The sequence below is a fragment of the Falco peregrinus genome, chromosome 3 (genome assembly GCF_023634155.1).
Source record: "Falco peregrinus isolate bFalPer1 chromosome 3, bFalPer1.pri, whole genome shotgun sequence".
Classification (NCBI taxonomy): Eukaryota; Metazoa; Chordata; class Aves; order Falconiformes; family Falconidae; genus Falco; species Falco peregrinus.
Window position 1 is genome coordinate 29,918,475 of NC_073723.1, and position 27,185 is coordinate 29,945,659.

Sequence of the window (27,185 nt, forward strand, 5' to 3'; positions counted from 1 at the left end):
TTGCATGCAAACAGAACAATGAATTCTATTTTCCTCCTAATTGTCACCATATTAGTATCATACATCACTTCACATTTAAAATTTATAGAGTATAAGATGTTACGTTTTAAGTACTTTTTATCACTTCCTAATATAAAATGTATAAACTTGCCAATGAAAAATTAGGGAAGCCAAATCCAGCCAGTCATGTTCAAAACAAGATGTTCATACTATTTTTAATGAATTTTCTCACGTAAGGAAAGAGCACAAAAAATTACTAGAGTATGACAAAGCACAAAAGAAAGTTGCTGAGCCATGACAAATGAGTAGTTTTGGTTGTTTGTTCATTTTTAAGTGGTATCCCAGGGCTATAATTAAAGGAGAAAGAAAAGATTTTCCATTATTTATTTTTAGCCTGGGTTGCTGTTTGGTTTTTTGGTTAGGTTTTGCTTGTTTGTTTGGATTTTTTTAAATGAAGGCTGAAGCAGATTGACACAAAGGCACACGATATTTGTTGATGTCCCCAAATTTTGCAACCAAATGTGCCAGAAGACTGAAGGCTTAAAACATCAACCTCCTGAGAGAATGCCTCCAGCTCCCAAAGTCACTTGCCTCATCCTTTCTAACAGTTGCCAAGCAGCTAAATGCTCTTCTATACCACCAGAGAAAAAATGCTAAGAGAAAGTAGCCATGATGCTCCTCAAAACTCTCTTGTGCACAGATGACAAGCCAAACAGGCAATAAAGGGACAGGAAGCTGCTAATAGTATTGAGTGTATAATCAGGCCCATAAACATTTTATGATGGTTATGGAATTACTGCGTTAATGTGAAAGGCTCAAAGTCAGAAAAATCAGCCTTAGTTATTCTGCTCCTCGTAGAAACAGTATTTCCTGTTCTGAAGAGTTCTGACTGTGCTTTATATATGTTTGATTGTAAAACCAAGAGACATTTTCTATTATAGTTGTGCACACAGAATCTCTTGCATATAGTTTGGCACGTTATAAGTATTTTGCCAATTCAGAACCCTGATTTTTACTTTCTGTCAGTACATCTCAATATCTTACTCAGACTCTTCATATTCCCTTCTGCAAGCTTGCGGAAGGAATAGAGAGAAGCCCAACAACTATTCTGAGATTTGTTTACAGAAAATACTCAAATCTTTCTCTGCATACATAGTTTATAGCTCAGAGCATATGTGTAATTTATCCTTTGTTTCTTTAATTCAGTTCCAGCCCACGGAAAATAATTTAAACATTATCAATTTAAATTCATATTCGCACATATTATAGGGGTTTTTTTAAAAAAAAAAGCATTCCTCCAATTCAGAAGTTATATGAAGCTAAAGCTTTTTTTGTATAGAAATATTTACATCAACTTGATGGATAGAATACTGCAATAAACATTCATAGAAAGTTTTTTAAGCTTTCTCTCCCATCAAAAAATACTAGTCTAAGTAAATTAAGTGGTTTCCCTTCAAGATTAAAATGTTAGCACTCACATTCTAGCTCAAATGGCAATTAACAATGCACACTGCAATTAACAACACATTATGAAGCAAGAGGAGCTTTCTTGACATTATTGGTTGTTATTTGTTAATTTCATATTCCATCTCAAATCAAATGGTATACAAGCACTCAGATAATCTTTAGGTACTTTCTCAAGAAGCCAAATAAATCCTATAAGACACAGAAAAATACTTACCTTAAATGTCACTGTTGCCTTTGTACAGTAAAACCCAATTGAAATAACGGGATCCTTGAGGGACTGAGATTTCTGCTGATGTAGCATTGTTCCATCATCAGTTCCACTAGAATCATTCTCTTCATCATCATAACTCACAATAGCAGGAACCAAAGACCAAGCCCAAGAAACCCACCCTTGCTGCTGGTCATCGTCTTGATGCAAATAAGGGTCTTGATTAATATAATGTGTAGAATGTTGCATCACAGAGCTTGTTTCATCTTCTGTGCCTTTTAAAACAAAAAATAAGTCAAATTTCAAACCAACCATGCTCAAAAATTAGTTTAGTATACTCAAAATTATAGTATGTGAAATTTAACTAGGACAGTACTCCACATACCATTCTCTGATATTTGGTTTATAATGATAGAAAATAAGTAGAAATACTAAATTTCTGAATGTTTCCAAACACTTGATTCATTAACATTTTCCTCCAATAAAATATTAAGAGGTTTTGCAGTCATTTTATTATCATGCATTTGCAGTGAGACCAGAATTTGTCATATATACCATACACTTTCAAGATTTCTTCCATTAGAGCCCTTCTGAAGTTGCAAATTAAACCCTACTAAATAACAATATATTACAGTCTTAGTTTTTATTTTTAAAATGAAATAAAAAAGGATTTCAATTGAAGAAGCCATAATAAAGAAAATGTAAATGTATCACAGATCCAAAAATTAAGGTTGAAAATCTCCTTTGTTTAAATGTCAGCTTTTCAAGTATTCAAAGACACAGGTTTATCTATGCTCAAAAAAACTGGTACACCACCTGTAAGGCAAAAACACCAATGCTGGTCTTTGTGAAAAAAATACTAGACATAGCATACAGAACAAAAGATACAAGTCTAAGATTCACGATCCAAATAGGTAACACTGTGCATGTACTAACAGCACAATTAACTTAGCCTATCTGGCTTCATCATTACTCTTATTGGACTCCCAAGGGGTATTAACCACTTGAGAATTCCCATAGACAGTACAGGATGCAGTACTGTTCCCATAGAGGAACAATATTGAATGTATTACTTACACAGAGAACAGAAATACGCATATTCCATATTTGGATTTACTTTTTTTTAAAAATGGAGATCCCATTCTTACAAGTTTTGGAGCTTTTAGTCTTTCAGTCTAGTTATTTATACACTTGTGTAATGGGAGAAAGCATAATAAAAAGAAAAACACACTCATGAGAATTCTCTGCACATGCTTAGAGGAGAGGACACCTCCACCCACAAGGGCAATGCAAGCTTCCTTCCTGCCCTCATCATAAAATGATGCCAGAGATCAGATTTCATTCCAAATGTAAATCTTGAAACACAGGAAATACAGAAGAGGTGCACATGAAGTCTCAGAAGTGGCCAAGAGGCAGAAGGAAAAAGAATTGATATGGAGCATGACTCAAGTAGCTTAGCCCAGATTGCTGTTGGCAAGCACAAAAGAAATGGTAGAAGGTCTGTCAAAAGAGAAAAAAAAACATGTGGAGGTGTAGGACCTGGGTCAGCATAGCCATATGATTAAGCCATCATTTAGCACACCACTTGCTGCGGTATGCATACACACAGAGACAGCAGTACAAGGTGCCAAATAATAGTTTGGTTTATAATATTTATTAATGTTTTGGAAGCTATTACAATCAGATAGAAGAGCAGCTAGATTAAAATGACGGTATCTATATACTGTGCGACAGAAGATAGAAAAAGCAGAAGATAGGTGTATCTTCTATCACTAAACTGAAACTACTACAACCGTTATGTAATCAACAATCAAACTCTGGAACAAATGCACATGAGCAAAGTGCTGGGTAAAATTCCTGTTTTACATACATGAGTTCGTTAAAGGACAAAATGCTCCTACTCATCAGGTTTCTAAATTCACTCTTGCTAGCAACCCGTAGCGAGATCACACTGGAATAATCTTGCTTCACAGTGCAGGGCAGTAATTCCAGTTAAGCACATTTAATATCAATTACAGAATTGCAGTGTGACTGCATCTCACTGTTTCCATGTTCAAATCAAGCTTGATCTCCAGAAAGTCACCCTCTTTTCTTTTAAAGAGTTTGAGATACTTATCTCTAAGAGTCTGGAACCTGCTATCTCTCACCATGAGTCTGGAACCAACCCAGTAGAAAAATCACTCCCTTAGTATTTATTTATTTTTCTGCCTGTGTTAGCCTTCAGCCAGGTAAAGCTGATCCAGCTTAGCCTGTGGCTACATAAATACAACTGCTGGCACTAAGAGAGAAGGAATGCATCACCATCCCTGCTGGCAACAGTATAAATTTTCATCAGGTTGAATCAACCATGAAACTGCATAAATGAAACCTGGTAAGTACTTGACAAGCACAGCTGTAGATGCTCATTCTTGTATCACTAAATAATGTAAGTATTAAAATCCATTTCCTCTTCCATATTTTACCTGCTATAAGCTAAAGAAACTACTGCAAACTCACAGCTAAGAAAACATTATCATTAGTTATGAATACAAAACTTATGGAATAAATCATGTTTTAAAACAAACAAACAGATAAATTTGCAAGGAACCAGAGTTATCTGGCCAATAACAACAGGTTTGGTGTTGATTTTGAATATGCAATAGCCCTAAAATCTGTCCTTGCAGCATGAACTCTCCTTGGAGAATCTCAGATGTAACAACATATGCTTTCAGTGCAATAAATATTTTCTGTATGCCTTTCCTTTGCATATATTTATTACGTAAGGAATGCACAGAAATTACTAACATACAGGAAAAAAAAAAGTTCAATGTTCGTAAAAATCCCCCCTAATATGTTTATACTATTTAGTGACTGTGTTGCCAAACTACATTTTATTCAGAAGATGCTAATTTTGGATCTATACCATAGAAAGACAATAAATTGACTGTCACAAGATAACTCATATTTACTATGCTAGTAGCTTAAATTTTTTATGTTTAACTAGTTTTACTTCACAGTACATCTTAAAAAACAGTGGGACTCATGATCTATGCACAGACATTACACTCGCACAGCAATATCGATGAAGGGGATTGCACACAACTGGAAATGATACCAACACCAGCAGAAAGTAAAATCCTACATACCAAATTCTCATCTGAAAGGTATTCCACATTTCCTTTTGAAAGCAAGTGTACCACCAACACTTTGTAGTTGAAAATCTGATCCCATCATAATTATAGCATGAATACAATATTACAAAGAAGTCACACACTCAAGTGACAGCACTTTTACACACCTAGGAGGTATCACACTTACTTTGTACAAGAGAACCCACTACAGTGATCTGGGTAGCCATGAATCAGTACTGCAAAATAGTAAGACTTAAAGGTTTTGTCTTATTTCTGCATTGAGGAAATCATCTTCCTTAGGCTCTGAAACCTACTAGACCAAAATATGCTCCCACCTTACAAACGCAAATGAAGGGGGGGGGGGAGGGGAAAACATAACTTCCTTTTACTGCCGAGTTGTACAGTCCACTGGATATGGATTGTGACTAACATAAAACAGTTTCAAGTTCACTCTAGATAATCCACTCTTTCGAAGTATGTGCCTCCATCTATTAAACAAGCATCCTCAAGCTTCTACTCCTAGTCTACCTGTTTTGTCTTACTGTAAATTGGAACTACCCTAGTGAAGAACTGATGGATCAGGAAGGAGAGATCGAATCACCTTCCAAATTTGTAAAGAAAATTCCGAATAAAGAATCATGCCACAACAATCCTAAAGTGCTGAAATAACACCAACAATTAGCCTGGAGTGCTCCCTATGATACTATTTGGGGTTGCTAATCAATTATTTTAATTCCAATTACTTAAACAATATCCCAACCTCAATAAAATTAGAATCAGATGTATGAGCTATTGAAGGGTGAGCTACAAAACAAATGTCAGTGATTTTATAACAGCAGAGCCAGGACAAGAGGTAGGATATCTTATTTTCTATTTTAATGGCAAAGAAGACTAAACAATGTGAAATATCACAACAAAAGCGCAAGTGCCTCTGGATTGAGGTACCAGTCACAGGACAATTAATCTTAGATATATAACTGCAGACACCCAGTAGGGAGAGGAAGTTGTTAGTTATCTACAATGCCAATCCAAAACGTGGTTTTGTTTCATATCCCACATACAAGTTCAAGTGGATCAACTGGAAATAAACTTTGCTTACTGAAAGCACTTAAAAAAAAAAAAATTTGCTTGCATTCTGCCATCTACATTAAGCCATTTTTAAAATCAGCAGCAGAAAACCGGCCTGATATTTAAACTTTTATGTAATAAGTAAAACCAAAAGGTCACCTGTAACACATGCCTTTCAAAGATTTAATCAGATTTTTGGGGGTCTATACTTTAGAAAGAGTATTAAAGTTTTTCAAGAAAAAAGAAAATGGCAAGATAACACGACATGGATGTTTAAAAGGCATTCATAAAAATCTTATTCTCTACAAAAACGTTATAGTTCCTACAACAATAAAAATATTTAATATAAATTTAATTTCCCCAATTCAGGGAAGATTTAATCTTGACTTATTTAATTTGCTACTCATTTTAACTGCTGCTCATTTAACTGATGTTAACAGATGTAAGCAATTCTATGTGCCTAAACACACAGTATTGCAAATTAATGAAATCTGAACATCTCCATAAATGAGCTCGATACCAATTCTCAACATATGGGATCTCAGTGCATTGTAACTGGTTGCTATTACAGATGCCTGAAACAAAGTTACTCACTGTCACACTGGCCGTTAAGACAGCTGCACGATGCACTGACCCCACAAGCCCCGTTATGGAAGTGTCTGTCTATGCTGCATCTTTACAGTCTGTTGAAATATGGATTGCAAGTATACCTACTGTTCCTTGAGAGGATATCTGCATGTACACACAAGGAAGAAGCTCCAATAGTGGAGCTAGGTGACTAGGGGGGGGTAGAGGGAAGGAAAAAAAAAGAGACTGTGGGATTTACTGCACAGGTCACTTAGCCCACAAAACATGTGAACACACTGAGAGCTGAAACAGTATTATCTGCCTCAGTACAAAGATCATATGTGTATCTCCATCTCTTTAAACCTCAAGAGAAGACAGACAAAAAGTGCACGGATGAAAAATACACAGGCAAGTGTAATTTGGCACACGTAGCCTTTCATCCTGACATAGTTTCAGTCAAACTGGGGATCATTTTCTCCACTGTTTAGGAGTAACTCTCCTCTACCAGAACTCCTTAACACAGTGCACAGGTGCTCAGTCAAGTATGGATAAGTAAGTCTAATCTCTCCCATTTTTATCCTAACAGAATATTGCAGAGTCAATTGCTTCTCCAACAACTAATGTTCACCTAGAATTTCTTGCTGTCACAAATTATTTGCATCTGTTCTCTCAGTCAACTCAAATCTTATATTCAGCCCAAAGCTATATTAAACTCATTCTCTTGATCTGCTCTTTGTTCCATTGGTATCCCAAAAAAATTCCCTACACTACTGCACTTACCACCAAGTTTTCAATAAGGAGCACTTCAGCCCACTACAAATTTGAGTTTGATAGGGTCTATGCAACATTTTATTCTGTTTCATGTTGTAAACATGTTTACTCATATTCACACAAAGGCTTGCTTTACTTTCATTTAGTTTTTTGAGAGTAAAGATCATGAAAAGGTCAGCGTGCTTTACAAATATTAGAAAATTTCACAATATTCCTCTGGGATAGAAGGATACCATTATATTGCCATTTTACACCTGGGAAACATGCTTCATATGCTGGAATCACATCTGCCATGGATTTCATTTCATGAAAGAAAAAAAAAAAAAAAATTGCTAATACAGAATCTCAAGGCAATCATTCAGTGGCGGCAGCACCAGGAACCGTAAAACAACTCAGAAGCTCAGTAGATCATACTGATCATGATTCCAGCTTCTCACATCTGTCTCAAGCTTCTTCCCTAGCACATCTCCTAACATCAGCATGCGGACCCATCCCAGCTGCTTGCTCAACTGCCCTGCATCCCCTCCCTCAGCCATGCAACTTCTCATTTTCAGTCCATTGTCTTTCTTTGCCCAGCAAGTGCTAGACTTGCTCTGCTTAAACTTCTTCTGTTCTTCAGACCTCTCAGATCACTCTTTACTTAACCAGCTCTAGTATTTCAGCCTTAGATCATCAACCTCAGCAACTCCATCCAAATGAATTCCAGCTCTCCCTTGCATCCTGGTTTCTTGTCCCCTTTCATGCCTAAATTGTTTTCATTTCTATTAGCATTAGTCCATTTTTTCCACCACAAACCAAAAGCTTATTCTCAAGTCACAGCCCACCACAACTACAACTGCTGGTTCTGCCATAGGCTCTTGCCCAAACCCTTCTCACTTTTCTGTCTCTCTGCACTGAAATACATCCATTTCCTCCTTCACGCTACCAGTACAGTCAGACATCCAAGCCCACAGTGCAGGGAGCCCTCAACCCCTCAGAAGCAAAAACACTGTCCAGCCCTGAGCAGCAGCATGGTCCAGTATGCATACAGTACTAAGTGAATTTACACACCACACTGACACTAGTTTCTACCTGTATTTCTAACCTGTAATTTTACTTGTGTATTTTGAATGCTTTCAGCCTAACAGAATTTGGGCAGACTTTACTCAGGCAGCAAAAGAAATGTTCGTGACACAGGCTACCCTGCTGCCTAACCTCAAAGTTTTGGTCTTACATTTGGATATATAAGAACAAACAAACGGCTGCTGGAATATTCTTGGACAGAGGTAGGTAATCAATTATGTCAACAATGACACAATAAAAATAAGTTCTGTCCAAAAGACTAAGAATTAGTGATTACTGAATCCAGTAAATTCTTTTAACTGAAAGAGTGGGGACTGCTTAGTAATAAATGCTGGGTTAAATTGTTCAATGAATTTTCAGAACCCTTTCAAAGAGTTATAAAAATATAATCTATAAAGGAGGTCTGTACATTATTAAACTGTAAAGGATTTAGGCACAATTCCATCAGAATTAGTCTTGGATTTCATGAAGTGTTACTCTTGGAAAAAATGTGGCTCCTATAGCTCGGCAGATAATACATGTAATTTTTTACTGTACTTGATTACATATTTTTTTCTGAAATTAGTAGCACATTTGAAGTTCCCTCAGAAAAGTCCAAACCTGTGGTTAGAAATTTGGATGACAAATGCACCATGGAAGTGGGGTTTTACTTCCTTCTCATACACAGATATAATATGAAAAAGAAAAAAGTAAACTCGCAAACTGATGGTACAGGTAACCTGGTTAATGTGAATTTGGCACTCCTGCTTAACTGCACTAAAGAAGAGGAAAAAATCATTAGATAATTTATAGTTTTATTTATGGGTCTGTACGCATGCCTACACATATACTAAACTCTATGCAGGGAACAAGCATAAATAGTATGAAGGAAAACAGTTGGTAACAGTTTTAGCCTGTACGTGGCAAAGCATTTTGCAGTGAAGATAGAAATGAATTTGTTTAGAACTGTTTCTACAGCTCTGGCTTGGCCACCCAACAATTGCCATCTGTTTTGTGTTCTGAAGGAGACAGTTCTGTCAAATAGATATGAACATATAATTAAGTACAATGACAACGTTTGAGCACAGCATAGTTGAACAAAAAAATGCATAGAAAATGACAGATTTCCTCCTTGGTTGTTCTTGGCATTGTAAACCTTAGCCTGATTTCTGACCCTTCTGACAACTCTTGGGTACATCAATGCGAAGTTACATGATATTATTTCTTTTTTAGATGGCAATTTTATGAAAAACTAGGAAGTTACATTCATAGTTATTCAAAAAAAGAATACAAGCCAGATTTACAAACAGCAATTGCAATTCAACCTTCCTGAGGAGATACATTAGAAATAAAGATGACAAGAGATGCACAGCCAAAGATTTTACTCATATTTGGACATTAGAATCTCAAATTCCATTCCAGATGCAGAAGACTCGGTAGGCAGATGCTTTTTGTTTTAACTTTAATCTTCACTGAAACTGTGTTTCTGTTTCAGCACCCATCTCACACCCTAGCCAAAAGCCAGGCAAACCCACATACCTCTCCTATCCAGCTTCCATAGTCTTCCACAGCTACAGCTGGTCGTCCCAGTCTTCTCATTACCCAGCTAATCTTTGTCTCCAATCCTTAGCTCTCTTCATCTGAAACTCACTGCCTACCAGTCCCAGATGTTTTCATATTGACCCATATGATTTCTCTAGTCTTTCAATGTCTTTCCTATACTCCAATTATGCTACTCTCCTTAGTAGCTACAGGAACTCAGCTACAAAGTTCAAGCAACTCTTAATACATCATAATTCTCTATGGTATGAAAACTTGGCCAAATTTGTGTGAACTTTGGGGACAAAAGATAAATATTCATGGTACAAAGACAACCCTCTGAAAGTAAGGGTAATGCAACTCCTCATAGAAAAGTTCTTAACCCTTTCTTGTGCAAATAGCACAATCAAAACATCTGTTAGATACAAGGAGTTCTTACAATGCATACTAATGATTTTTCTAAAAACTGTATGCTTTTTAAGTCTCAGGAGAAAATTAAGTTAGCGTTTTCAGAATATTTATCGAGTACTTCTAATCATATGTCTTATACAAAAAACCTCCACATTCCTTGTAAGGCAAATAGTTTCCAGTACAGAAAACTGAGCTTTAGAGAAAATACAGGAGAACTATTTACAGACTTCTTACTCGCTCAGTTCCACATAGCAGGAGCATGGCAGAGAATTCTACATCTGTCATGACAGTGAAACTGTTATCTGCGCCAACCAACACTGCAGGCTGTAATTTTCCAAAAAAAAAAAAATTTCCACTGCAGCCATTCTTCCAATAATGTATTTATTGCTTGAAGCCAGAGAAGACAGCAACACAGGATAATAAAAAATATATATAAACTTATTATGTAAATTGAAAATGTATTTCTTATACAGAACAAAATGAATTTAATAGTTTACAAAAAGTTTCAAACTGTCGTAATACTATGAACATAACCATAGCTTAAGAGTGCCGCATCACCTTCACATATAATTCTAAGAATTTCTAGAAATTATCATGCTTTTGGCTGCGTGATAAGTAACTCTTCCTGCTCTCACAGATCCAACTTCAACCTTGGAAAGATATCCAAGACACTGTCTTGAAGAGATTAAAATTAAAACACAAATCTCTAAACAAGTTTGCTGTTTTTACAAGTGAACTAACTTCTGCTCTACAAAAGCACAAAACCAAGAAGATTCAGAATTTTGAATGGAAGTCCATTCTCCTTCTTTTATTTAGTGCTTGATAGATTGCAAACAGTTTCAAGTTTGGATGTTCAATCACTAAAAAGACAGTACAACATAAGCCAATAGGACTGCTTGACTCTTGAACATTCTGTGTCTGTATTTCACATAGAAGTGAATAAACAGGAAAGTATTTAAGTTCTGTCTACTTAGACTTACATTTCCCTTAGATTTTAATATAAACTAGACACCTATATGCCTTTCTTATGTTGCTGCAAATTCCTAACAATTCACCCAATATAAAACCTGAACACTCAAATACATGACATGACACAAATAGGAAAAAAAAAATAAAATAACAATAGTAAAGTTGGTAGCTCCTAACAAAGCCACATAAAATTGAGGCTGGAATGAAAGGTTCACAGCTCAAAATACATCACTGTTGTAACCCTAACAATATTTGGGAAGCAGCAGATGGGAAGCCATCGCACCAAGTTAAAGAGAATTCCCCTTTCATCAGTGCAATGCTCCTCAAAAGATCATGTCACACACAGTAAGTTACAGTGAAATTTCATTGTAGAAGAGGAAATACATGTTATACCAAAAAAAAAAAAAAAGCAGAGGAGAGAAAACAATGTAAAAGGACAGAACAGAAAATATAGTGCAAAGTAACACTTTGCTGTCTAGAACAAATGCTGATATACCTAGTTCTCAATAAGTTTCCAAGGAGGATGGAAAAATACATCACTTGGAACCAGCAGCAGCCACATTTGAACTAAATAAAGTCCAAGTTGCCTAAGGACAGCTGCCTTATTGCACAATATAGCAACAGATAAATCTAAAGCACCCTACTGTGTCATAAGTCCTAAAACGGTCCTTTTTGATAAAGTTTAAACTCAATTTACTCAGGACTATCAGAATACTTTTCAGAACATAACATGAAAAAGATGTCATAGCACTACAGAGATGCTTTGCAATGACTAGCCTTGGTCACTTATATTTGTTAAAAACTAAGAAATTCATGTTTTTAACATTTCTTTTCTAAATGTAAAAATTGTATTTACCTGTGATATTTCCCAATATATCTTTAGTGTGGCAAATCAAATCTTCACCTTCCCCATCTTTGAAGTTGCCTATTTCTCCATAATAAAGAGCAATCCCAAGTTGCATTACACGTATAAACATAGGAAGTTGCTGATCAGAGATGGAAAGTTTCAAACTTTCAACTAATGTGTGAATCTATAAGATGAAAGAGAACAAAAAACAAGTTATAACAAAGCTCTGTCATCATTAAAGCCAACTTCTAAACCATACAACAACACATTCATTTTGTAAGTACATTCTAATTTCTAAAAACAAAAGCTGCAGTACAACACAAGGCATGGAGCTGCAAACAATGACTGTCAAAAGCATACACTCTTTGGGTCGCTACACAAGAGATCTTCAGGTTGAAGAGTCAAATGCAATGGATTTTGCATATATAAAAGTATATATACATAATTTTTTTACAATTGTTATTGAATACATTTCTAAAACATAAGTCACATAAGCACATCTGATTAAACTTTTCATTATAGTTACATAAAAATCTCTGCATGCTAAAGAAAACCTAGGTGTGCTGGTTTTAATATAGAAGGTCCTTCATTTTGGTTCTTTCCCACTCCCAAAATTGCTGCAAGTGGACAAGTAACGGCCGGGGGTGTGGAAAGATTCATTCTAACTAAAGTGCATAAAACTGACTTCTCTGGATATTCCAGTTCAAACATGCAATTAAGCAGTTTTCTCTAAATGAACGCAAGCTTTGTAAGACTGTAATTACTAGGAAGAAAATTTATCCTTCTTAAAATATTTTACCTATTTTATTCAATACTTCAGAATATTGTTATGAGCATGTGATCATGCCACAATGACAAAAACACTTGATAAGAAAGCTACCTTCCATGAAAATAAGAGCTGCATAAAACAAAATTATTGTAATAAAATACTTTCTGTAACATTAGACATATTTCTAGCTCCAGGTCCAGTTTCTAAATATTGTGGATTAAAATAACGGAAATAATAAGGCCAACACTGATATGTGGTTACTTCCAATCTGGTTCAAGGAACATGAAAAATTACCGTAAACAGTACTGCACAACCACAAGCAGGTAGAAATACAATATTAAAATAAATAATTGTATAAAAATATACTATCATACTAAGACCACACTAACAAATTTATCACAGAATGGTGCAGGTTGGAAGGGACCTCTCGTGATCATCTAGTCCAACTCCCCTGCTAACGCAGGTTATATGAGTAAACTAATAAAGCCACAGCCTTACTCATACAGAATGAGTCACAATATAGTATCAGCCATTTAGATGGACTACAGGAGAGATTTTCAGTATCAGAACTCTGCTGCTATTTAAAATTCTCTGAAAGAAAATTGCACATAAAATCCTAATATACATTTTTTACATGAAAAATTAATCCTTTAATACCAATGTTCAGGGCCAGTTGATTATAAGTTACCAATAATAAAACTTGTCTGTGCAGACAGACAACAGGAAGGATAAGGAGTGTAAAACTATCTCAAAATATGGAAAGGAAAAAAAAAAAAATTATGTTGTTCAGAAGCCTTTTAAGAAGTCACACAAGGGGCATATTTCATAGTGAAGGACCAGAACACTAGGTAGCACTGCAGCCAATGAACCCGCTATATAATTATCTTACACTCCTAGACTTCTTACATGGTACTACCCTCCCACTGTGAGCCTGCTCTTACATTGCCAGTGAAACACATCTGCCCCTCACTAAGTTGCCTCATCTCACTAAAACTGGCAGAAAACTCTTTCTTCTCATCCAGTTAGCCTTCTGTCAACACGGTGAGTTGATTTAGAGGACTGACAGGTGAGACCAATGTCAGTACTGCTGCAAATAGGAAGAGGTAGGACTGACATCCTCAGTGCAAGTCAGTTTGTCTGTCTCATGGTTGTCTCATACCATGATGATTTCAACAAGAACAGCAACACAAAGCTTAAAACTTAAATCATTTTACATATGTTTTGCCTCCTCCTCCCATGTATAGTATTCCCATTCTAAAATTGAAAATAGGAGCTTAACGTTACCAACTTAAAAGCATTCAAATACATATCCAGGTACCCAAGCCCTCCTTTTGAGAAGTCTCAACTTAAACTCATGAAGATCAGTTTGGCCAAAATTTTGCAATAGACAGAGCAGTCAAAATTATACAGGTTATAGAAACATTCTAGTCCCTAACAAGAAAACAAAAGACCACATGCTACTGCAAACATGGAAGTCTTGGAAACTTTCACTCAGGACTGAAAAACAGATGTTCTTTACCAAGAGAACAACACAGAGTATGAAAATTTTCATTATAAAGGTCTTCACAGATTTTGAGAGAAAGACTGTGTGCTGCTTGCTTTTGTCTTTAGCTGGGAAACAAGCCACCAGAACCCAAGCTGCTGGCATTCCATGATCTACCCTTCAGACACCCTGAAGCTACAAAAAATTTATTGCAGTGGAGACTTTAAAAAGCTTGAAGCATCCTTGAATTAATTGCATTAATGAAGTTGTTCTATTTACTGATAGCTGTCTTTACTTCAACTGTAAGAAAACAGAGCTATGTCCATTCAGTATTTTAAAAATGGCCTTTTTTAAAAACTGCACCGTGATCATCCACAGTGCACAATCTCCACGCATACAACAAATCAGAAAGTTAGCAAATGTAAAATTTGTGAGGGTCAACAGGTTTGTAGATCTAATTATTGCATAATGGCACGGTAGTGAAATATTACAAAAGACTTAAGATTAAAAAATTACTACCTTTGGACAATTCTTCTTTGGATCATAACAAAGAGTTATTAATTCACTTCAATATTAAACTAGCATCATGTATAAATGTTTTGATTTGAGAACATTTCTGAATATATTCATAAACAGTATTTTATGTTTAAAGATTGAAGAGAAGAAAAAAATAAGGAAAAAATTTAAAAGACAAAATTTAGAAGGAAGACAAAAAGAAAGATAAATTATGTGCAACAAAAAAAAAATTCAGACTATATAGAAAAAAGATTAAAGACATCTTGGAACAAAACTAAGCATGCCTTAAAAAAAAGGGCAGAGGCAATAAATGACTACCAACCAAGGTAATCAGAAAAGTTTAATACCATTTTAATCAAGTAACTAATGCCTCAGTGCATTCCAGTATGAGTTTTATTTTACGCCAGTTTCCACTCAAAATTTTAAGTAATAATATAATCATTGTCATTTTTACAACAATAGTATCATTTTAAACTATATGGAAGGCTGTGTCAGCATTTCCATTGAACTGTGCTGTCAGAGACTTGCAATCTGATCACAAACTTTTGCTCTGCAAAACTGGTATATAGGACTTCCGCTGGGTACAGATTACTTCTCCAAAATTCACAGAACTGTTCAGCTAGTTTAAAAATCAGGCTTTTTAACAATAAGAATTACTGTCTAGATGCAGTAATCATACTGTCACCACAGAACGTGAAGACCTTAACTGATGAACTTATAGACAATCATATGACGACTCCTTACTGGAGTTCATATAGATTCTAAATGTAAGGCACATGGTTGAATTCCTAATATCATTTAATATACAAGTTCTTGAATACATAATTTTTATATATATATATACACACAAACTAAACTACACACCTGAATATTATTTTTTATTAAAACTTGGGAAAAGCCTATATGAAGTCAGCCTCTTAATTTAAGAGTTCTCAACTAATTTAATTGGCACCACTGGCATTCATTGAGAGGGGGACGGAGGGAAGATGAACCTTACATATTTAGTCTCTCCCACTCTTTTTTTTTTTTCCCTCCAACCCTCAATTTTGCTTCTGCACTACAAAACATAAGCATGCCACCAGTGCCAGATGTCCACGAGTAATACTGCACCACTGCTCACTAGGAACTGAGCTTGGCTTGCTAATCCATTTCACATGGTTCCCTAAATAGTGTTAATACACTGAAACTTCTTGTTATTTATAAGAGTTTGAACTGCATTTGAAACAGTAAGTAAAAAATCCTCTCCATCTTATTGCAGGCATATTAAAGAATACAGGTTGCGTTTTTTTCTTTACGAGATTGCCTGCAGACATAATTTTTTTTCCTTATAATTATTGTTCTGTTTTAAAACTTCAGGAAAAACAGAAAAGCTTAGACAGTAATAGCTTACATGCTATTACTGTACATAGACTAATTGCATCATATGAATAAAACAATCAAAAAAACCTCTCCTTTAACAAAAACAGCATTAGCTTTTCATTTTACATTTCAAAGTATATTTTGAAAAACTCAGCTTCACAAATGAGTAGCAAAAAAATTATTTTGGATACCTACTTTAATAATAGATGGCATTTTGGAGTTGAGGTTGTCATAAGTAAAATGCATACGAGTCTTGAAGGAACATTTGTAGAGCAGAGGTTCCTGGTAAAATTCAATTTTACCACTAGCATTTCTCTTATCAAGACATACTGTGCAGTCAGAGAAGTTGATCATCTTTCTCAGTACCAGATCGGTGGCTTTTAAAACAAGTATATAGGTTAAAAAAACATACTGCATAAGAAAACACATTTATGCATAACTTATTTTATCTAGAATAAAAGAAATCAAGATAATTGTGTAGTCATTATTTAAATCATCAGCAGAGTACTTAAATTAAATTATTGTCTTCAGTCACATAAGCATCATAGACTTTTTCAGCTGAATACTTTAAAAGTGAGGACTAATTAGTTACATGCAACTCAAATTTTAATCATTCACTATGCCTCAGACCTGTTTATAAAATACGAGTACTGCTTCACGTGCAAGCATAAGACCAATTAATATTATTCTCATTATTCTCCCAGAAGGTCTTGCATATTTTCCCCAAAAGATTTCTTTAAAATCTTCCAAAGTAAACAAGAGCTATTATAGTAATCTTAACATGAAACATATATTGTAATTTTGCCATATTAGTTTCTAATAATTTTAGCCAGAACAAAGAGATCGGTCCAGTGGTCAGGAAACCATACATTACATTCCCCAATCCACAGGAGATCTTCCGTGTGATCTTGAAATATTCTTACTGTGCCCAAATTCCACCTCTGCCAAATGTCAGTAAGAACACCTAGACTGATAGGTGAATGTTGGTAATTTAAAAACTGAGACATTCAGATACTGCAGACCAAGATAAAAATCAAGAAGTAGGGTGGGTTTTTTCCTGAAAACATGCAGCAAAACAAAGCCTATCTTGCACTTCGTATGCCACACTCACTACAGTGCAGCATGTTTTACTATCTCTCTAGCCAGCCTGTTTAAAGAATTTTAAGGTCATCACAAACAATTACACTGGAATGCCTTCAGATGCCACTGCACATTCACAAAAACAGAAACAGATTGCCTAAGCACTCACTGCTACCCACAAGCACAAAATATAATGTAATCACAAAAGGATGACAAGTATGAGCAGAGAGGACTACAAAACACTCTATATAATTATATGTGATTGTACAAGTATGCGTTAAGAATCAATTTATATTATTATAATTGACTCTAATACGAAGGACAAGGGAAAAACTGTTAAGAAATGAAGACAGGCAGAAAGTATCTTCCTTTCAACATAAAAAGCCAATTTTATTACACTTGCAAATTTCCAGATTATTTTAAAAGTACCTCCACTGGGATTACATAAAACCAACAACAACAAAAATTTCTCACCAGATATGTCCATAAATGCTCGATCCCAAAACTCATCCACTGTATAGCATTCTGCAGAAGTGATGTTGACTGACAGAACAATATCATCCTCCACATACTTTAATATGAGATTGTTGATCACAATGTTGACATTGTTTACAACACGCCTAATCAAACTCTGAACATAACCTGTAAAACAAAACAAATTCTTAGGAGCTGTAAGGAAGACATGGTCCCAAATTCATTTATTCCTGAAGTCACCATTTCCAACTTGTATTCGTTTTTTAAATCAAAATAAAGTAAGTATCATTGTCCTTTATTTATCAAAAAAGTCACAGGACTTAAAACGTTAACAATCAGTGCAGTTAAATCTATCAGAATCCTGGAAAAGCAATAAACTGTAGGGAAAAAAATTTGTAAATACCAGGAATATAATACAGTACAAGAGATGAATTTTTGGTGGCATCAATCAACTTTCAAACTAATTAAGAAAACAGAAGACTCTGGATTTTTGTAGACAAAGAATTTAAATTACTAACTTCTTTACTTGGAAGATATTTAGAAATAAGTTTGGAAAAATCAAACAACAGTTGCTAGGTTACTTTTCAAGTGTTCATATATTACACTTATTTGCCCCCTCACTTATTTTTTATAAGTTAACTAAACATTAAATACGCCTAGTACCTTTTCTCACTCTAAAAGCTAATATATCCACATCATGCTCAGTAAGACCCCTGTGAGGTATAACAAAATCAGTTTCTGTCAACAACCCAAATAGCAAGCACCTGCACTGAAGTCTGTTGGGAACAAATTAATTTAAATTTTTTCAGACATAATGTGATTGGAAAAATGATCTTGCCTGTGAGCTCCCAGTATGCAGTAAACATTCATATTTTACCAATATGGTAAAGAAATTAAATACTACCCATATTCATGTTTTACGTATACTAAATGTAACTATGAAGCTAACTCGTTTGTGCTAGAAAAAAGAAAAAAAAACCACACAAACCAGGACTTAAAATCTCTGTTATTTAAAATTTATAACATTACTCACATTTTATCCAAAAATGTGTTTAATACATGCTATAGAGTTCTAGTTTGGTAACTGTGCTGAATAAAGGCAATTAACAATATACAGTTTTCAAAAGCTAGCAATAAATGAGACTCACTTATATCAACAATTGCAATTCATATAAAACTTAAAATGAACATTGAAACATCGTGAGATCAATAACAGCAGACTCACTTTGTTACTTCCATTTTACTCTCCTTCTTCTAGATAGTCATCATTTTCACACTCAAATATTACTTTCACCTTGAAGTATATGGAACATTTTACCATTACTTAAGTGATTTCCTCGAGTTCCACAATTGCATACTTACACAGTTGACATAAGACATTTTCCTTTCTCAGCGTTCAAAGCCTCCAATCTCTTCTTTTATTAAATGCAAAAGATTCTTTCAGCTACCATTAGCAGATTATTTTGATTTTGAACATGTACATTTCTATGTTTTAAAAGTATTTAAATATTAAAATCTTAATTGTAAAACAGATATCTCATTTCTTACCGTAACTCAGCTTTCTTAATTTTATACTGTTCTTGAGCATACATCACCCTTTGAGGTAAGCTACTTGCAACAGGACAGAACTAGCCTTTTAACATCTCCCACTAGGATTATAATCGTATTAGAATAAAATCTCTAAAATTTTTAGACCATTGTCTACAGAAAGAGGAAATTCAGAAATGCAGCGGAAGTCAAAATTTTGACAGCTTATACTGTCAGATTTCTAACAAAGTGAATTTACCTTTTTTGCATATCAATCCTAAAATATTACAGTAACTAGGTTTTAGGAATTTTCTCACCGACTTCTTAAAATGGTAACTTATTTTTAGGTTATATGAATTCAGAAAACCAGATGTATTATTTCAATAATTAAGGGACATAAGAGACCCATATTCATCACCGGAGCAGCGTAAACTGACCTGTGGATAAATAGAAGCTGGCACAAAGCATTTAGTTGCTTTTAAGTTCAGCATAGAAATGTTTTGCAGACTATGTAACTAGTGACTATAAAATCATAACCAGTAATTTAATTACTATTTTAAAGCAAGCTACTAATTTCATTGAGGTGAAGCTGTCCCTATGCAGCTGCAGAGTTTTTTGGATATCCTACTTTCAAGGGTCTTTCAAAGTCAATCTGATTTATGTTTTCCTTCTGTGAATGACAAACACTACAATTCCAGCAACATAGCTGGAGGAAGGGGACAAAAACAAAACAAAAAAAAGCAAAACAACCCACACCCAACCAAAAGAAACCAACCAACAAGTTCTGAATACTGCTAAAAACTATCAGTAGGAGAAGAGCAACAATTCTTTCATGTGTCCTTTTGCCCAAAAGCATGAAAGAAGGAACAGAATTATATCTTCCAAATGAAACTGGGGTCATAGATTTGAAACAAATTTTTTTTTCCACACTTCTGCAAAGGCATTTACAAACTACTGGCACAGTATATTGTTAAAAATACCATACAGGTACCAGATGTCTAATTAAGTTTATCTTCAAATATACTAGAATCAGATTCTCATGAGTGAGGATCAGTCTTTTAAGAAAATTAATATAAATTGTAATTCTTACTATTCAAAACAAAGTAACAAGAACATCAACAAGTTCATGTAAAACACGGGGGGGGGGACGGGTGTTTAAAAAAAAGGGTTGTTTTAAGTACAAGTGGGAAAAAAACAGGTGGAGGTTGCTTCTTATTCCTGTAGTTTTTAAGTATCTATGACCATCTTTTCACCTAGAATTCAGGTATTCTGTGATGAAGTGACTAAAAATATCAGAAAAATCTGTAGAGGTAAATCCTCTCCCGAGGTAAAAATCCACATGTATGCTTTTTCCAAGTTTTCCAGTACCCAGCAGGCTGCACTGCACAGTAATAACTACAACTGCAGTTCCAGATCCAACTCTCCAAAACATGGTAGTACTACACTTGATATCATCAGACTGGTCACATCTAAATACCTTACGTTTAGCAGTGCTCTATTATTACCAAGGCTTTATCTTTAGCTAAGCTTTAACCAGCTCCATCTCTAAGAATAGCGGAGCTAAAGAACAAATTACAACAGTAGCATAACGCCTATGTCCTCCGAAATCAAACAAATTAAGCAGATGACTCAACATCTTACTAAAACCCAGGATGTGCAAGTAAAAGCTTAGCAAAGCATATCCTATACCACAGAGAATAGAATCTTCCTATAAGGAGGCCTCTAGTCCTCATGGAAGCTGTTTACTACATAGAACCTCTATATTAAACAGCGTTATTTATGCGTCAAAAAAAACCCACAACCAATTGTATTTAGAGAACTTCACCACACGGAAAATAAATCACAGTCCATTCAATAAGGTAAGATTTCACTACTGCCCTCTGAATCATTAGACTTCCCTACCAACACAGTCTATACAGCTGCAGAAGCAATGTGATTACAATGAAGGAGGTGATACTGCCTTACAGTTTCACAGAATCACAAAGTACATAGACAGAATCTATCAAATAATAATATAGGAAGGCATCAGACCTGGTAATTTGCTACGGTACTGCAAATACAAGATGTGCAACTCATATGAGCACACTTATTAAGAACCACAACTATTCATAAAAGACAACACTCAAACCAATTTTCAATGCACATCTTGCATCTGGATCTGTGGAAGCACATACCTTTTGAAATGTTTTAACTTCATCAGATGTTGACATTACAACAAGCAGACCTCCAGCCTTTCACTAAGACCACACCTTTCTGGAAGGTCCACAGGTAACCCTGACAGAAACAAACTTGGGCAACCAAAACCCTAAAACTGTCACTGAAGGCAACATAGCCATCTAATTCTTTGGCAAGCCTTTGATTCCAGTTGTTCAAGGTGAGACCCAAAGAACCAAAGCCAAGGCACTGGCAGAGCTGCAGTGCTGTCCATGGTAGGAAATGGTGGATGCCAAGAGTCCTGCAAATCCAAGCTACTGGAGTTTATTGGACGTCAGAGCTTTGAGAGCCTCCAAACTTGGCTCCTCAAGTACTCATTCCAAAGCAAGATGATACTTTGTAGTATATAATATTCCACACGCTAAATTACAATGTTCTCCTTTGTTCAAGGCAAGTATAAACTTTCTCTTAACGAAAGACAGGAAAAAAGCCTAACACAAAACTGTCACATCTTGTAACCCTTCTAAAATGACATGCCACGAGAAGCCAAACTGCAGTTCCTCCCAGTACTCTCCAGTTTCATTTTTCTACACAAAAAAACACTCCCAAGTTTCTGTGCAAACTCAGAATCAACAGTAATCATACATACAGTTCCTCAGACATTTTTTTATCATAGAAATACCTCCAAGTTCAATTGAGCCGAATTCAGGGCCAGGGTGAGGGTAAGGGGGGAAAGTGGTGACCACCAGTAGGTAAAGACCTCTATAAGAAACATCTTTCAGAATTAATACTCTCAAACCCTTATAAAGGAAGAACCTTACCTTTCAAACAACTCTATAAGAATCTCAAAACAAAATGTCTGAAAACATACAAGAAACAGCTTAATGTGAACCACTGAGCAGTTAATGAGCAGTAGAAAACAGAGTGATCTGAAACAGAAGAACTGGAGTAGCAGAAGATAAAAATCCAACACACTACCCCTGTAGTATGTTTCTCACACTGATCTAACTTGTGTTATAAACTAGTTCTGTAAATTTAAAAATTCAACAAAATGGAAGGAAAAAGATAAAAGGATTAACTATGGTTTTTTGCAATGTGGTTCCATTTCATAATATTTGTGTATTTCACTCACCTTTACGTGATTTGTAGGTGGAGAGAAATATAGCAGTTTAACTTAGACACTGTGGTCACCTGAATGAAATTTAGGTATTTTCTATAACTTCAATACAATCCAGCTTCTGAAATTACGGATTACCTGGAGGTAAATCGGAGTCAGGAGAAGCAGACTGCTGAACTCGTCGTGGTTTTACTGCTGACTTGATGCTTTCTGTGGTACTGCGGTTTGTTGAACTGGAACCACAACTTTCATGGTCTTCTTGCTAAAAGAACAGAAAGCAACTGAGTCAACCAAACACAAATAAAATAAATGTGGGGAGAATGACTTGGTAAAGGTTTGGTAAATGAAACTTCTGTTGCTGTTTTCCCATCAATTCAATCCTGTACACGCGTCTAACTACAGAAAGTATTACAAAACAAGCTGGGCAACATAAAAAATTATTTATAATTAATATTTTCACTTTTATTTAAAAAAAAACAAACACCTCAGTCAATTATTAATTTCAACAGAACACATTTCATCTAGTTGCATTTCTGCTGAAACATTCCTTCAAAGACAGTGCGTTGCAGACTACCAAAACAAATATGAGAAACTACTGAATTTTATGAGCTTACATGCCTGCTCATGCAACCAGCTCAGACAGTTCCAAGATATCAGTCATGTCCTTCCTAATATAGCTAACTGAAGCCAGTTCACAGAACAAAGTATTTTTGCATATTTCTAAAACAGTAAAACATGGCCCCAGAAAAGATAAGTGAACAGAGGGAACCAGCTCATCTTGAGCTTTTATACTGCTTACTCACCTTAAGGAATTCAGAAGCAGGAAACATGGCTCAATTAGATAATATGATATAAGCCTTACAAGTTGAAATTCGCATACACAAGATCTTAATTAGCTGAATTCAGAGTTTTAAATACCCCACTAATATTCCCATTACATTCCAGAATGACAGTTTAACTACAAGACTCAAGTGCAAGAAAGCCAAGAAAAGTAACGCAAATATTCTTTAGAAAAGCAAGTTAGAGAGGAAGCAAATTCTTACAACTTTTGATCCAAGCCAAATTATCTCTCAGTAGATGTAGTCTTTTGCAGAGAAAGAGTGAAACGCTCTCTGGGTCATAGCACTATTAGGATCATGCAACATGTTCACAAGAAGGCGGCTTTGGGGAACAAATGTCAAGTACTGCAATATGAAGCTATAATATTCTTAAGTCCTCTAACCACCAAAAAGCAAACAGCTTACAGTGCTGTGTTTTTCTACAGGATAGATTATGTGTTTCCCTGTACACTAGCTAGCATTTTAAATCATCTCAGAGAAATTACAAGATGGAATCTTCACATTACTTGCTTCTTAATTTTTTTTTGCAATACAAAAAAAAAAGTTACATGTAATGATACATTTCAAGTAGAAGTCTACAACTTCAGAAACACTTGAAAACAGTTTCTTCCCTTCCACTCCATGTAAAGAAAAAGAGAATGCAAAGGAAAATTCTCTGATAAAGTGGAAACACCAATTCACTAAGACAACAACAAAAAAAAAAAAAAAAAAAAAGCAAGATAATCTTAGCCTGGGGAGGAGAGGGAATAGAAGACTGAACTTATTTGGAGAAATTGCTGAAGACAAACCCATTCATACTTTAGAAGGGTAGAAGACAGCTTCTAAAGGAGGGTGAGCTACAATAAAGTATTTGAGGTTTTCCAGACATCAATCCAGTATTGAAATGAGCTGTTTCTTGATTTTTATTTTATGGTTAATTGGCCATTTCATTCATAGAGGAGTTTCCCATTCCAACGCATGAAAAAATGAAACGGGTGTTAAGCATAAACTCTGTTTGGAGGGCATTTGTTTGCTTTCTTATCTCTGAGAACTTTCTGATGCTTTTCATCGAGGAAAAAGTCTCCTGAAGACTCTCTCAGAATTTTAACTACAGTGCAATTTCATTAGAAAGCCACCCCTTTCTTCATGGCATACCTGAGCAATAACAACAGCTTTTGCTTTATTTTTAAACCAAGGGTGATGAAAGTCTGTTCATCAGCATGTATACTTTCTAATGAGAAAGGCTCACCTCTCCTTCATGTCTCCAGGTTACTGAGAATTAGATCATAGACTCTTAAGCTAAACTTTTTGAAATATCTTTTAACCATACCCTCTGCCTTGGAAATTAGTTCACATGTAGCATGAAAATATTTTTTCAGATGAGTCACCATACTGCTATTTATTTTTCGATATTTTTTTTTTAAAAAAAAACACTAAAAAAACCACATGAGACATCAGTGTGATCAAACACCTCAATTAACACATTTCCTTCTTTCCTCTCAGTTGTGGATTGTACAGAATGCTGCGGTGCAATTATTTAACGATTTGATCTGATAGGATCACACTTATGCTTGCCTCTTAATATCTATGTTGGCTATAAGAAAACGAAAGGGCAGGCAGGGGTATGGGGAAGGCGTTCTATTTTTGGAGTGCTGACTGTGTGAAGCCTGACTACGTTCAGGTTTAACTTTTCTATCTGTGTAGTTACACAATCAATCTTCTCATAACTTCACGCAAAATCTATGCAACGTTTTAGTAATACTGTATATGATTAAAGCTTAAATATGATGTAAGAGTGGTTTAAGCTTTTACCACTTTCATAAGAGTTAGGAATACACACCAGCACACTAGGTTGGGGGTGTGGGGCGTGTTTGTTTTAAAGGAAAGGAGCAGAAAACTCTTAGATTGTGCTAATTTTGAAAGAAAGTCTCAAATCTTAACCTAGAAATAAATTCAATACAATAACCTTTTTATACTTCCCTGAGCCACAAGTCTGTTGTGGTGGAAAATGGTTTCAATCATTTAGAGAAAGTTGGACCTAAGTGTAATCAAAACAAAAAATTTACATGTTCCAAGATGGTGCCAAAATGCAACACAAAATTTTATCTCAGAAATATACCTATGTGACTTAAACCACATGAAATAACACAGCACACGTACTTTAAAGCAGAATTCAACCTGACCACACATTTGAAAAACATTTTTTTCATCCTGGACAATATCCATTCGTCTCCTTACATTACGCAATTATTAAAAACGTTTGAGCTGCATGCAGCTTTTTTGAGCATGCACACCAACCGCTTTTCACAACAGCTACTGATACATTACAAAACAAACATTGCATTCTTTAATCACCAGAAGATAACAGTGGCCACGACCTTATAGGAACTACATTCCTTTGTATGCGTATATCCAAAAGCTTTCTGCATCTGCACGCTTCTGCTCAACGTTAACTTTAAGAGTACACTATTAATTTTTCAAACATGTGGCTGTCTCATAAGCCCAGAACTAAAACATGTTCATTAAAGAGATGGGAAAAAGTTCCAAGCAAACTGCCAAAACTAGCATAATTATGAAACTATTTAACACTGGAACCAACTAGAGTCACACACTGTGTCTAGATCACAGTGATGTCATCAGAAACACCCAGCCAAAAGGCACTAAAACTACTGCGCTCCCATAAATCCACCTCACACCAGACGACAAACATTTTAAAGTTGAAGTCAAAATTATACTGGGGGTGGGAAGGGAGGTACATTCTAAAAGTGCTAATAACTATAGTTACAGCATGAGATTTGGTAAATGCCTGTTCATTTGAGCATTAACAAGAGTGACTCCAAACAACAGTCACAAAAGTGGAAAACTAAAAATACTCATGATGTATCTAGAGAGATGACTTGTAACGAAAATAACAGTCACAAAAATATCTTTTCCCACTAACTTGCATCATAAGTAAAGCCTAAATACCTAAAAAATTTAACATGAAGTCCAGCTTACGGGTGGTGTTATACAAATACACCTTGAATCAGGACAAACAGAAATTTGCACAACCAGGCTCCTTTTTCCCTTTTGGCAAATGTGTCTGACCAGGTACTCAGCTGAAGCACTTTTATAGAGCACTATGGTTACTTCTAAAACCATGCAAGTCACAAGTAACGAGCTAGACACCTAGGCTAGTAAGTTTACATGCGAGTTCCTCAGTCAGTTTTCTACTGCAATATGAAACAGTTATTGCAAGATTTAAAGCAAATTACAATTGACAACACCTGAACACACAATAGATGAGGCTTATTATGATCTTTCCTAATAAGTGGAGTTTATCATCTTCATTCATTACTCTGTTTTCTACATTTAAGATACGTAGTTGTTCTTCTCTTTAAAAAGAGAATTTCTCATTTTAAAATACATATAAACTATTTAATATGCAAGACTTCCAAAATGCCTCTTAAGTATGCTTAATGAGAAAATAATGTTTTCTCTTGGGAATCACTTAGCTATTTATGCAAATATTGTCCCTCTGCTTTCATCAAATCAAGTTAAAGAAAACAGAGTTCTTAAAAAACACACATAGGAAAATGTGTAAAACCAACCCCTATGAATTAAAATTCTAAAACCCAAACCCAGCTTAAGTACCTACTGCACAACCTTGCAGAGAGTTCTCCATCACCATTTTCTATCCTCCTCTACAAAATTTTGCCTTTTCTGATCCTTTGTCATTTCTAAAACAATGAGCTTAATATTCTTTACAAATCAGTAAGAGATACCTATTTCTATTGCTGTAAAGCATATCTTAAAGTTGCAAGATGCAAAAACCGCAAGAGAGGAACTTATTTCCCACTAGTAGACTGTGCTTATACGACTACATAGTTAGCTGCCTGTGGCAAGACTAA

The 27,185-nt window shown here is 35.2% G+C and overlaps 1 protein-coding gene across 10 annotated transcripts in view; it reads right to left on the minus strand.

The window, feature by feature from the left end:
- The window catches only part of VPS13B (vacuolar protein sorting 13 homolog B), a 478,583-nt gene that overhangs the window by 406,003 nt on the left and 45,395 nt on the right, over positions 1-27,185 (minus strand). For all 10 annotated transcript variants that reach the window (XR_008746679.1, XR_008746680.1, XM_055800741.1 and 7 more), the window contains exons 4-8: positions 22,616-22,739; positions 17,680-17,847; positions 16,321-16,502; positions 12,008-12,182; positions 1,682-1,950 (exon numbers count right to left, since the gene is read on the minus strand). Coding sequence is in view for 8 of the 10 variants with exons in the window: in XM_055800741.1 (XP_055656716.1) it covers positions 1,682-1,950; positions 12,008-12,182; positions 16,321-16,502; positions 17,680-17,847; positions 22,616-22,739 (918 nt within the window). In the remaining 2 variants the exon portion in view is untranslated. The remainder of the gene's footprint in view (positions 1-1,681; positions 1,951-12,007; positions 12,183-16,320; positions 16,503-17,679; positions 17,848-22,615; positions 22,740-27,185) is intronic.